Source organism: Xyrauchen texanus, chromosome 22 (assembly GCF_025860055.1).
Source record: "Xyrauchen texanus isolate HMW12.3.18 chromosome 22, RBS_HiC_50CHRs, whole genome shotgun sequence".
In the NCBI taxonomy this organism is placed as follows: domain Eukaryota; kingdom Metazoa; phylum Chordata; class Actinopteri; order Cypriniformes; family Catostomidae; genus Xyrauchen; species Xyrauchen texanus.
The window spans coordinates 29,276,990-29,291,194 of NC_068297.1; the positions used below are offsets into that span (position 1 = coordinate 29,276,990).

At 38.1% G+C, this 14,205-nt stretch overlaps 2 protein-coding genes across 2 annotated transcripts in view; both read left to right on the plus strand.

The window, feature by feature from the left end:
- Positions 1–476: 476 nt before the first annotated feature.
- On the plus strand, positions 477–11,659 carry LOC127662182 (serine/threonine-protein kinase PLK4-like). Its single transcript, XM_052153267.1, has 16 exons — positions 477–632; positions 1,412–1,507; positions 1,632–1,727; positions 2,869–2,983; positions 3,080–4,061; positions 4,193–4,278; positions 5,480–5,814; positions 6,238–6,342; positions 6,441–6,543; positions 6,643–6,792; positions 8,338–8,471; positions 8,661–8,755; positions 8,939–9,065; positions 9,197–9,340; positions 10,747–10,853; positions 11,308–11,659. The coding sequence occupies exons 1-16, from the start codon at positions 603–605 to the stop codon at positions 11,405–11,407; spliced, it is 2,805 nt and encodes a 934-aa protein (XP_052009227.1). The 5' UTR covers positions 477–602; the 3' UTR covers positions 11,408–11,659.
- An 871-nt stretch (positions 11,660–12,530) lies between these two features.
- LOC127662193 (inositol-tetrakisphosphate 1-kinase-like) overlaps positions 12,531–14,205 on the plus strand; it is a 74,446-nt gene continuing 72,771 nt past the window's right edge. The window contains exons 1-2 of the mRNA XM_052153284.1: positions 12,531–12,799; positions 13,903–14,075. Coding sequence (XP_052009244.1) covers positions 13,981–14,075 — 95 coding nt within the window. The 5' untranslated portion in view covers positions 12,531–12,799; positions 13,903–13,980. The remainder of the gene's footprint in view (positions 12,800–13,902; positions 14,076–14,205) is intronic.

Consider the following 14,205-nt stretch of genomic DNA (forward strand, 5'->3'; position numbering starts at 1 on the left):
TGTTGGACATAGCATTTGTTTTGTGTAAGTGTTTAAAACAACTACAACAACAAAGAGTAATACATTAAAAAAACATTATCAATTATGGGGAAGCCTGTGTTAACAAGACATTTTTCATAGTTGGAATTATATTATGGAATATCTACACGTACAAAATAAATGTGCTATCCAAAATTAACATAACATAAAAACTCCTTTATTTTATCTTATCGTTTTAGGAAATGCAATGCATGCACATAATGAATGTATCTATTTAAAATTAATTGAATTTACCATAACAGACCACGCGAACGTAGGACCTTTATTTTGACAGGCTTTAGCTCTGTCTTGTTCTGATCACCCATTGGTCAGTTCGCGCAGTGACGTCTGATCACCCATTGGTCAGTTTGCGTAGTGACGTCGTCATGACGTTACGAGTTCTAACGGGCGGACTTTTTCAAAATGGAGGAAAGTCAAACATTTTGGAGGGGGAAACAATTACACCGCCTAAATGATTTTTTATACGTCACGCTCAGGCCAAAACATCCAGTATCTACTGACAAATAAGAATATTTCTAGATGTAACTCCAGAATAATCGGACTGAAGAGAGTACGGGTTGAAAATGAGTGTCTCAATCGGTGATAAAATTGAGGTAAGTTGCGTCCGCGATCCTCGGAAACTTTTCTATTCGGTTCAGTTGTGTTTTAAGTTCCGAAAACCAGCGTAAACGACTCCGTTCGTAAATGCATAGCTCTCTACTTTCGTTCGTTGTGCATTTGTTATTTTAAAAAGGTATGGCAGAACATTAAAAACCGATCTTAATGTTAAACGGGGATAAAGTTTTTCATTAAATGAAAAACACATCCATCATATAACATTTCCTTTCTGCATCAGACACGTTTTTGCAACCGCTTGGATCTCTCGCCGTCTGTTCATCATTAGTGCGACGACAAAGGTGTTTTGTGAATGGCCAGCATTAAGACTGTTGCTAGGAAACAGGCGGTAGCGTCAGTGTCAGGTAGAGTCGCGGGAGGAGAGCGGGAGAGTGATGAACAGATGTCACTGTCAGATGCAGGTAACTACTGACGCGTCAACAGAGTGCGCACTGTGCGCAACGGGCTGCTTTTGTTTTTGTCCGCTTGAATCGCGATCGCATCAGCTTATGAAAGATGTTGGATGCAATTCATTCATTGCCGCAAAATCTGACTACTGTAGAAAAATGTCCACACGAGGTAGAACACAGAATTTTAGCATCATCTGTGGATCTTCGAATCGAGGTAGGAGTATTTTACACTGTTGTTTAAGTACAGTGAAATCCTCAAGGGATGAGGGAGATCTCTGGGGACTGGAGTGTCCCCTTGAACTGATCTTATTTCAGTTGTGATTTATTCTGCTGTCTAATTCAAACAGAATTTTGTTTTTATACTTTAGGACTTCAAAGTTCTCACTTTGCTGGGCAAAGGCTCTTTTGCATGTGTTTACAGAGCCAAATCTGTAAATACAGGCTTGGAAGTAGCCATCAAAATGGTAAGAACATACTTTCTGTTTCTGCTTTCTGTTTCAATGTTTTGTTTACAAGCAGGTAGCTGACCACAGTGGCAGGCTTGTGATAATGCTGCATCTGTTCACTGTGCTCCATGTGTTCTTACAGATTGACAAGAAGGCCATGCACAAAGCGGGCATGGTGCAGAGAGTCATTAATGAGGTGGAGATTCAGTGTCGGTTGAAGCACCCATCAGTTCTTGAGGTGAGCCCTAAAACCTCAAGACAGATCTTGTTTAATGTTGCCGTTAATCTGATGGACACTAGTTAATAATGAAATCTGAATCCATTTTATACCTGTTTTTTAAAAAAAAATTTAAGTAATGCACAGGGTGCCCACCCAAAATATTTAATATTTTTTATTTTGTGATTTATAGGCCTGGAAAAGTCATGGGACTGTGTAAAATCTTTCAAATAAATGTCTGGCTAGAGTTAATTTATTAGATTTGCTGCTCTTTGTGCTTTTTATTAAGTAAAAGCCTTTCTTATAGCATCAGTCTGTCCATTAAAGTGATAGTTCACCCAAAATGAAAAATATCACGGTATTTACTCACACTCATATGTGAATGACTTTCTTTCTTCACCAGAACACATAAAAGAAAAAAAAAAGAAAAAAATATCTCAGCTCAGTAGGTCATTAAAATGCAAGTGAATGGAGATTTCTCTTTTGAAGCTCCAAAAATCATGGATAGTTAGCATAAACGTCATTATAAAATACCAGCTGCTAAATTCATGTCTTCTAAAGCAGTTGCTTTTGCCACAAAAAAAAAATCAATGTTTAAGTACTTTTCTTTTTAAAACTAAACCATGCTCATGGTCAGCAGTAGTACTCACATGTGATGTAATCACATTAGCATTTGAAACACATGCATCAGATTTCATGGCAATTAATTGGTCAAAAAGTGTGGGAAACCTGAAAGCAGTAATGTGCATGAGAAAGATAAACGGATTGGTAATTTGATAATGAACGAATGGATGCATCTCAATCAACTCCCTAGCTCCCTATGTCATGATTCAGTAAATCATAAACACAAATTTGGGCAATGGCAAGGGTGTTCACCCACTGAACACTGGGACACTTATGACTCAATTACCCGCGATACAAGCTCACACATTAAACACAGCTGGTATTAATCAACAACATCGCTGTATAAATGATACTGTTGTGCAATTTTGTTGTAGATATTCAAACATACAGTGTTATAATGAAAGATAAATTATTGTAGAGTCATAATTAACCAAAATGTGTTGGAAGCCAGTTTGGCATTGACTTGTATTTAAAAATGAATGTAGACTAATCCCCCCTTTTTTTTTTTTTTTCTTTTTTTTTTCCTCTTCAATTTAAGCTGTACAATTACTTTGAGGACAGTAATTATGTGTACTTGGTTCTGGAGATGTGTCACAATGGGGAAATGAGCTGCTTCCTGAAAGAAAGGAAGAAACCATTTACAGAGGAAGAGGGTGAGTTTCATTGTTATCAGTGGGATTTAGAGTGAAATTAAATTTAGATATTTGTATGTATATAGTATATGTTGACTTTTTCTATTTTAACAATAGCAAGGCACTTCATGCATCAGATTGTAAAGGGGATGCTGTACCTCCACACTCATGGAATTTTGCACAGAGATCTGACCCTCTCCAACCTCCTGCTCAGCAGCAGTATGAACATTAAAATCGCAGACTTCGGCCTGGCAACACAGCTCAAGCTGCCCAGCGAGAAGCACTTCACCATGTGTGGCACACCCAACTACATCTCTCCCGAAGTGGCCACACGCAGCGCTCACGGCCTGGAGTCAGATGTTTGGTCGCTGGGCTGCATGTTTTATGCCTTCCTCACGGGCAGACCTCCATTTGACACGGATACGGTGAAACACACCCTCAATAAGGTGGTTCTGGGAGAGTATCGGATGCCCACACACATTTCGGAAGAAGCTCAGGATCTGATTCAGCAACTGTTGCAGAGGAACCCCGCCCTCAGGCCTAGCCTCACAGCTGCGCTAGACCACCCCTTTATGACCCAGATGGGGCCCACTTCAAGCAAAGACTGTGGGAGCAGTGAAGGAGGGTCTATAGACAGCGGCATAGCCACCATATCCACAGCATCCAACACCACCAGCAACAGCAGTGGCAGTCGGATACAGAGGAAAGCCAGGCAGGTGATTGGACAGCCCTTACCCAATCGGATGGTGCCCATCCTCAGTCCCTCCCATCATTCCACCAGCACCAGTTTTAGGAGTGGGCAAGATTGGCAGCCGAATTCACAGGATGATTTATCTAGAATGGGTTGTGGGCGAGTTCCACTGGGTGCTGACAGTGGAAGGTCTCATTCTCGTTACCTGAGACGAGCTCATTCGTCAGATCGATCCGGCGCTGGGTTTAGCCACACTCAACAGGAGGTGGAGCTAGAGAGATGTCACTCAGAAGAGATGCTTCCAGGGTCTGGTCGGTTGTTCCCACCCACCTCCAGTTATAGAGAAATGCCTCATAGCTACTCCGAGCATAGGCGTCTCCCCTCTCCACCTGTCAAACAGCCTGCAAAGTAAGTGGTAGTGGGATTCTGTCCAAAATATCTGGAGAATTTAGTAATGCATCATGCGCTTGAGCCATGTTAGCACAATTTAGCATTATTCAAAAATAATTTTGTAATCGTTTTATGTTTTCTCTTTTCAGTCCAGGATCTTCTTTTTCTACATCAAAACTTCCTACGAGACTACAAATATCTGACTCTCAAACACAGCCTTGGTTCAGCAATGATGGTATCATTCCTTCTTGTTTAATAACAGTCTTACAGTTTAGTAAAGGAATCTTAATTATGCAGCCTAAGATATCTCAATTTTGTCAATATTTTAAGGTAGCATTGTATATATCCTTCCCCGGGTAGGCGATTCCAGAATGCACTGCGATGAGCTTGGTGAAAAATAAATCCAAGATGGTGGACGAAGTGAGAGAAATTTTGATTATACGTATAATCAATTCAATACTGGAAAGTATAGATAAATAACCATTTAATATGATACAAAACCAGCTATTTTACCCAAAGTGTGTGTGCTGTGCGTATTCATGCTTTTTAGACGATCGTGTTGTTTGCCCTGCATCTCACCTGTATTTAAATCAGAGTCTTGCGTGCGCTGTGCATGACAAGCACTATTTGAATGGCGCTGCCGCCTAAGTAGAGCATCCCAAATCGGTCTGTTATAAGGCACCATTTCCCATGGAACAGCTGCCGCAGGAGACAGCGAGGCAGCTCACTGGAACAGACCCATAATGTACAAGCTGCTCTTTTCCGTACAATGAGAATGGATGGTGGTTCAGATTGCTAACCCCAGAAAAAGATTTATTACCATAAAACAACTTGTGTGCTATATTCCAAGTCTTTCAAAGTCAAATGATAATGGCTTCATTGATGTTAAACCTGGCACAAGTCATGAGACACCACGTTTCCCACCATGCAGAGGGAGTTTTAGCCAATAATGACTTAAAGGGTGAGAATCATGACTCTTAAATGAGAAATCAAATTTTCCTTGATATTGTTCAACATATAAGAGGTTATTATACTACAAAAAACTAATGTTTTACTAATATTATAAGTGAACCTCAAGGAACACACAGTGTTTAAGTATAAAAAGGCACATCATGACCCCCCCTTAAACTTTGTGTTGTTTCCAACACAATGCTATTATATGGTTTCTAAAGACTTTGAATATAGCACACAAGTCATATGAACAGTATTAATAATCAACCACTTTCATTGAATGAAAAAGAGCAGAATGAGCATTCTATAAAGTGTCTCATTTTGTGTTCCACAGAAGAAGAAAAAAAAATCAAATGGGTTTTGAGCAACATGAGGCTGAGTAAATGATGATGGAATCTTCCTTTTAGGGGTTAACTATTCCTTTAATATAAACTAAAGCATACATATTAAGACATTTTATATCTTTTAAACCCTTTTACCTTTAGGACTTTTTAAGAGGCCAGCAGACCTGAGCAGTCACAGCAGCAGTGGGAGCTTTCACACTGGACAGGGGCTAGTAGGAACTCAAACCTCCTGCAGTGACAAACTCAGCAACCTTCACTCCCAGCAGCAACCCAACCTGTTCCCTAATACAAACACAGGACCCAGCAGGGGCGACAGGTTTGCATCAGGCCACAAAACAGAACCTCAAGTTTTGGGTCCACCCTTCTCCAAAGGCAAAGCAAACCTAGAGAAGGAAAAAGCATGCCCTAAGAAGAGCTTCCCACCGCTCTGTGCTGCTAGACTCAAGCCCATTAGACAAAAGACCAAAAATGCTATAGTAAGTGAAGCCACTTTGTTTTCCTCTTTATCCCAGCTCTACCACAGATTGTAGTTACAGTTTAGTCTAGCTGACACATATGTAGCCATTTCACGTTGTAAGTAATGAAGAAATTATAGTATAAACCATCAAAAATCAGCTCATTCTAAAAACATGACATGAGATTTAAAATAATCTGGGTTTTCTTTAAGTCAAAATGTAAACAGAAATGCATAGAAGGCATGCACAAATTAAATAAGCTGCCTGAATGTAGGTAAAGGTGTTGACATGCATCTATGTGTGCTGATTATAAAGTTTAGGACCTTTCCCTGATAGAACTGTTTTAAAAATTTAGATGGTCTTACATAGCATGAAGCATAATTAGTATAAGCTTGTGCCTGTAAATACATCAAGTGATGCAAGATATATTCCTTTCCTCCTCAGGTGAGTATCCTGGACACAGGAGAGGTGTGTATGGAGCTGCTGAAAGGACATGGAGCTCTGGAGAGAGTCAAAGAGGTGCTAAGGATCTCCTGTGATGGATCCATGGTGAGGAACTACTCCTTTAATAATGTAATATAGAGTAATGAATGTAATACAGATGAAAGATGATTGAAGTTAACATGCTGCTGCAACTGTGTTGTTAGGTTACAGTGTACCAGCCAAATGAAGGTAAAGGCTTCCCTGTGCTGGACCATCCACCCTCACCACCTGAAGACATTCTCATCTGCAGCTATGAGGATTTACCAGGTACATTGGTTTGACCATATTTGAGCTATTCACAATTATATAACTGCATTTCCATGATTATTGGAGAATTGCAATCATGCTTACCATTTGTTTTCACAGAAAACTACTGGAAGAAGTATCAGTATGCCACCAAGTTTGTCCAGTTGGTGAAATCAAAGACCCCCAAAGTCACTTTGTACACAAAGTTTGCCAAGTGCATGTTGATGGAGAATTCTCCTAACGCAGACTTGGAGGTGTGCTTTTATGATGGTGAGTAGCACAAATGCAGTAGTTACATCTCAAGCAAAAGTGGTGTAGAGTGTTTCTTTGGCTTCAAAGGAACAGTTTAGCCAAAAATAAAAATTCTACAAAGAAGAATGAATTGCTAATATGGAATAAAATGGAAATAATAGTCTATAAAATTCAAGCGTTAGATATAAGTCTTCTGAAGCCATACAATAACATTGCGTGAGGAAGAGTCGAACCTCTTTGGCGTTCATGAGAAAAGTAACTAGGACTGGGTAAAATATTTTTTTTATGCATTGCTATCTTTATTTGAACGATATCTATATGATTCTTAAATCCTAAGATCGATCTTTTATCCTTTCCATAATGTGAGTAAATCACTTGCATACGAGACCAAATTTTGTGCTCTGCGACTTAAAATGTCTGTGATTAGCTACTGGCTGGTAAATGTTCAGATTTCACTCACCAGTGATTGAGAAGTATATTGGATAAGAAGTTGAGCATCTTTTTACTGCATAAAGTTTTATTTGACTCGTTCCGTGTGTCCAAAGACGAGATTCACGCAATCCATTGGTCATTGAATAATGTCTCTTAATACTTTCTCTTCAGTCAATTGTTATAAAAACAAACAAAGATTTAATTCTAATCACACATAGCATGGATGAGGTAAAGCTATTCAAGTCCTCTCTCCTTAATGTGCTCATTTACAGATGACATGTACAGAACGAATGGTTTTCTTAAAGAAACGGTACCGATTTTAAGCACCGGTTCTACAAATCAATGCAAATACTTGTAATTAGTATAAATTATGCTTTGAATGTAACAAAATATAGCATATGCAATATAATATCATATTTATTGATGGAATAGATTTGTAATTTAGCTTTTAACGTGATAAAAATTTGGAAAAACAAATAAAATATAATTTCTAAAATGTATTTAAAAAAACTTGATTCATTTTTGAAGCGTAGTTCAAAGGTCTCCTGTATAATTTACAGCATTGGCTGGGAGGTAATTTCTGTCATATGTAAGCAACATAATACATGGACATTATAATTGTAATATACCCATATAATTTGATATGGAATCTGAATTTAAATTTAATCTAATCAAGAGCTTGTGAATCAGAATTGAATCGAGAAATTTCTGTTAATACCCAGCCCTAACTATGTCTGATTCATGAACAAATCATTCTTTTGAGTCAAATTTGACTCCGTGTTCTGGTCACAGTAGTTAACAACTCTGGAAGGAAAGATTAACAGATTCCATTGGTCAGTGAAACAAATAGTCCTGGCCCAAACTCACACCATTGTCTGAGCCAAAACAAAGAGAGTAATGTTGAATGTGCCACAGTATTTAACATTTTTCAATGCCAAACTACAAATGGGTTACTTACAGTTGTCTCTATACATTAAACTAGGATCAAGTATTTTACCATAACAATGTTTAACCTAATGTGTTTTGAGTTAGGTTAGTAGTTAATAGATCAAGTAAACAATTTAAAACAAAGAATTTTCATGAATGCCACAGTACATGCATTGGTGTGTTTTTGTAATTTCCTTGGTGTAGGTGCAAAAACCCATAAGACGAGTGAGCAGGTACATATGGTGGAGAAGAATGGTAAGTCGTACACGATGAAGGGTGATGTTGGGCTGAGCGGACTGAGCCCTGACTGCAGACTCTACATAGAGCTCTCTGAGGAGGTACTGCATTACAATATCTGTTTGACTGTCAATAAAGCTTTTTCTGCTTTTTCATAGGTTCACATTTGAAGCTTGCATGATTTATTAGGACTCTCAGATTTCAGGCTGCTCGCTATATTGTTCTTATACTTGTACTTGCGATTCTTGTAGACCAAGAATCAAAGCTTGATGCATTTTTGTTTCTCTCAGGGTCACCAGATGTGTTTGTCTTTGGAAGCGGCAATCAATGCTGAAGAGAAGCGTAGCGCTAAAAACACTCAATTCTTTCCCATCACTATTGGCAGGTGAGGCTTGTTTTGTGAAAACCCAAAATATCATTCACTTGGATAAGTAGATATGTTCTACTGAGCACAAGTGTTCACATTGTCACTTTTCAGGCAGTGCAGCCATGTTAAAGGTGACGTGATCACATAACACGTATGGTTCTCACCTCTGCTGTCTTATACTCTTTTCTGTTTGTCCATCAGGAGACTCATTAATCCAGCAGTTCCAGTCCCTCAAACTCAGTGTTCCTCTGATTCGAGTGCAGCTGCACCTGCTGAGGTTGCTCAGGTGTGCCTGAGTCCTCCACAGCCACCCCACATCACACCATCAGTATGTCATGCATGCATATTAACGCCACACATAACACATTCACAATTTACACATTCTATTATTGCAGATCTCAGAAATGTTCAGAATTAGTTTTATTCATTAACAGTACCTTATTTGTCATTACCTTTTAGATGATTTCCTACTCTGGATCTGACTTCACCTCAGCTAGCATGGCTAAAGTCAGCTCACCCCAATTGGCCAAAGATGAATGCGGCTTTAACCCAGGAAAGGTGCTCAAGTCCATCTTTGTGCCGAACATTGGTTGGGCCTCTCAGGTAAATAGTTTGACTTGCAGTGTATGATATGAAATAGGATATAATGACTTCTACTAGAAAGATTTCCTTACCTCTTTTATTTCGTGTCATACTCAAAGCCATTCTTAAAGGAATATTACAGGTTAAATACAAGTAAAGCTTTACTGACAGCATCTGTGGCATACTGTCGATTTACCATAAAATGATTTTGTCTTGTAATTAGGGGTGGGCAATATACAGCTAGACATGATAAACCGGTAGAAATTTGGCAACAGATATACAGTACTGTGCAAAAGTTTTAGGCACTTGTGAAAAACTTTCAAAGTGAGGATTTCTTTTCATCAATAATGTCATACAAAGTCCAGTAAACAGAAAAAGAGCTAAATCAATATTTGGTGTGAAGACTTTTGCCTTCAAAACAGCATCAATTCTCCTACTTAACACCTGGACACAGTTTTTCTTGGTTGATGGCAGATAGGATGTCCCAAGCTTCTTGGAGAATTCACCACAGTTCTTTTATTTATTTCGACTGTCTCAGTTGCTTCTGTCTCTTCGTGTAATCCCAATCTGACCCGATGTTCAGTGGGGGACTCTGTGAGGGCCATGCCATCTGTTGCAGGGCTCCCTGTTCTTCTATTCTATTATTTTCTATTTGCAAAAATAATGTTTGGGAGTCTAAAATGTATATTTCCTATTAACACACTAAAGTAGCAGATATAAATGAAGACAAATGCTTTTGTGAAACATCTTATGTGAAGACTTTTGCACAGTACTGTACATTTTAGATTATCATCTGTATTGTGGTTATGCAAACCGCCACTGCGTGGCAAGAAATGTGCACTTCATTCTATTCATGTAACATGAACTTGGTACACATTCTGTCTGAGAAATGGAGGAGGATGGTGGAGCAGCTTTATGTGAGACTGAGAAAACTGAAACAGGGTTTTTCAGGGACCGACAATTTTTCATTGGCCACCCAAGTGACATTTAGAGACATTAATCTCACATTCTGAATATGCTTCTCATCAGATACACGCAGCTGTATGTTACTTGATTTTCACACACACTATCTCTGAAACATGAAACAGGGGTGCAAATAGACAGTCCTTTGTAAAAACAAACAAATTAATATGTACAGAAATGTACTGACAGTAGAAGTCTATTGGGAACCATAGTACACTTGCCTGATAGACTTCCATTGTAAGTGCATACCTGTCAGCGCATTTTGTGGTTTGTTTTTCCAAACCGTCGTTTGAATATTGTGGGATGAGTTATCAATGATTTTGATGTATTTAACTGTGAAATATTTATTTGACTGTCCAGTATTACACATGTCATGTGAATGCCAATCAGTCAAAGCTCTTTATGATTATTTGTAGCATACTAGAGATTTAGCAATTCATAATTTTATATTGTATGTGTTTTAGTTAACAAGTGGTGAGGTTTGGGTTCAGTTTAATGATGGATCCCAGCTGATGGTCCAAGTTGGCGTCTCTTGCATCACTTTTACTTCACCTGATGGACACATCACCAGGTGAAACTCCTCATAAATGATTTTTATTTTGTTTTTGATAACATGAAATGATAATCACAGCGTACTAAACCTTCATAATGTGACGTTTTCCAGAGTGGAATAAAATATACAGAGAAATAATGTAGTGTAGGACTTTATTTTATACATAAGGATACATTTTGGATTCTGAGAAATGGGCGATGACATTTTTGGTTGAATATAGGATTCTGGTTCCATTACAATTCCATTAAAGTTTCGTCTAGTTATTTTGAGAAAGAAAGAATACTGGTTCTCAATTCTTAACCCTATTTCAGATAACGTTTCAATATTTTAATTATGAATTACGACTATGAAAACAAACATTTAGAAAGACACAATAAGACCAAGGAGTAAAAAAAAAAATGGAAATTGGGTGAATTACTTTTTGGGGGATTTGCGACTGCTCTTCATTCTCATGATGTCTGTTTCCTCAAAGGTACAAAGAGAATGAGAAGTTACCAGAGCTGGTCAAAGAGAAGTTGCATTGTCTCTCCACCATACTAGGGCTCTTGGCCAGCCCTTCCGCTAGACACTGAGGAGCATGAATCACGCTAAACAAACAGTGTTCATGTGACCTGTCAGAAACACTTCTTTTTTTTTTACATCAGATTAAATTCATGAAAATGCTTTGAGTGTTTGTAAATACTTTTTTAACATTTGTACATATGTGTAGTCCCAAAAATTATGAGAATTATATATTTTTTTATGTTGTACATAATGGGGTTTCTATCTTTGTCTTGTGTATACAGATGTGGTGCCTGTATTTCTTTTCTACCAGTTGAGTTGAATCCTCAGTGCTTCAATGAAATGTTAAATGTACAAACATAAGCATTAAACATTTACTGTCTGGTGTATTATTGCTGGTTTGTTGTTTTTGTTTTTAATCTCTTTGTGCTATATTTAGCGCATAAGATGGGATTTAACAAAGAATTTAACTGAAAATGTAAGTGATAATGACATAAAACAAATGAAAGTATAAATGAGTGGATCTCACAATAACTGTCAAGAAATACCCAGTTCATATTTTACCCCAAAATCTAAAGCAAAGGCAAAACAATACATTTTGAATAAATATGACACCTTTATATGGAACCATCGTTATTGTTTTCTTTTCCTCAATGTGGCATTATTCAAATTTTGTTTGTAATGAATGCATGCTGATTTAAATGGTAATATATATATATATATATATTATATATATATATATATATTATATATTATATATATATATATATATATATATATATATATATATATATTGTATATATACACACACAGTATGTTCAAGAATTTGATTTATACATAGGCATAGGCACTCATTGCAAGAAATAAAAGACCTTGGATCTATTTTAGGATGAGGAACAAATATTAAAACATTATAAACCACTTTTTAATCAATAATGATTTTTACGAATCATAATCTACTACATCTTTCCTATATAAGATTAAGAAAATAAGATTTTTTCTTTCTTTCGCATTCCCATAATAAGCCCGAACAAGCTAAAAAAAAAAAAAAAAGAATAATGTACAGACCACTAGATTTATTGCCTTGTTTTCAAAAAACCATACTGCCACTAGTGCTACACACGAGAGATGATGTTGCAGTGCTGCCCTCTAGCAGCTGGTATTAGGAACACAGTATCAACACGGTCGATTCTGCAGGCGCTGAACCGCTCAAACCTCCTGTCATGCTTTAGGAGCAACACACGCTAGCCAGACTGAACTGAGCGCAGCCCCACCTCAGGAAGAGGCTGTGCTCTCTCTAGGTGTCTGGACAGAAAGCAGTTCGTATTTGATCCATCTGATCATCACCAGGACGCCTAAAACTCCGTCTCAGCGATAGACAGCTACACGAGTCATGGAGACGAGACTGCCCTCCAGCTAGCTAACTGCTATTCGACCGGAGCCAGAAAACATGCGCTAGACAGGTATTCATACTACTGCATCTGCTCTTTCTGTGTGTCCACTAGGAATAAAATAAGAGTAGAGGATTTCTGACATCCATCAGTTCCGCTTGAGATGATCTAAATGTAAAAGTAGGTGGAGTGCTAGCTTATTTGTGTTGCTGTGAATGGGCTTTTTATGGCGGATTTCAGAGTCCTCTTGGGATTTTAGTTTTGCTGTCTGTGTGTATATTTAAAAAAAAAAAAAAAAGGAACAAAATACTAATTGTAGTCGGAAGTAATGGTACAGTTATGTTAAGATTTAATTCATAGCAGACACATGGGCTGTGTCTCTCAAACCTAGAGCTGCCTTCCTGGACAGCAATGCTGGGCATCACATGCGTGTTCCTACGTCCGTTTAGGACGTTCGAACTTCTAATGCGCATATGACGCATCTAATCGTTTTAATCGCATCAGAACGTTCGAACGCACTTGTTATGTATCCAATTATCGAATCTTCTAATTGAATCTTCAAATTGAACGCATCTGTGATGCTTCGAATGTTTAAATTTGCCTGTGATGCATCTGATGTTCGATCCGAACCCTCGAACTCACCCTATGATGCATCGAATGTTCAAATCGATGAAAAATCAATCTATGATCCGTTTTAAGTTTAAATATATTTTTTTACCAAACCTGTGATGCTTCAAATGTTCTAATACCCTTGTGTTGCTTCTTATGTTCAAATCAAACTCACCCTATGATGCATTGAGTGTTTGAATAGAATATTTGAACACAGCTGTGGTGTTTTTAGTGTTTGAATATGCACGTGATGCATCTAATGTTCGAATCAAACATTCAAACTTGCCCTAGGATGCATTGAATTTAAAACTGAATGTTTGAATGCACCTGTGATGCATTTAATGTTTGAAAATAAATAACATTTTGCACACTCAGAATTGTGGCACACATGTAACTCCATAGCTGTGGAAATTTGCAGCCTAACCTGAGCATTTCTTTGTAGAGGACTTGGCGTTTGCAGCTATCCCCTTTATTTATATTCATTGTTCAGTGTTGGACACTTGCCGTTCTAATGTAACACTCATAAAAATAGGCTCTGATCTTTTCTCTTGGCTTCGATTTGACAGGAGTTGTGGAAAAAAAATACTGTTTCCTGTTTTCCCTGGAGTGACTGAGCTGTCACATCTGGCCATCAGCAGTTGAAGATGCAGACCTTCCTGAGAGGCAGAAGAGTGGGCTACTGGCTCAGCGAGAAAAAGATGAAGAAACTTAATTTCTTGGCCTTTGCTGAGATGTGCAGGTGAGAGGAAACCTTCGATCCTTCCATCTTTCTGACCAGATCTCATCCAACATATGGTTCTGTGTAAGAGCACAGCAGGTTGCCTGTTTGTGTAGGGCAGTCATGAACTTGTGGTCGGCAGTTCGTTCAA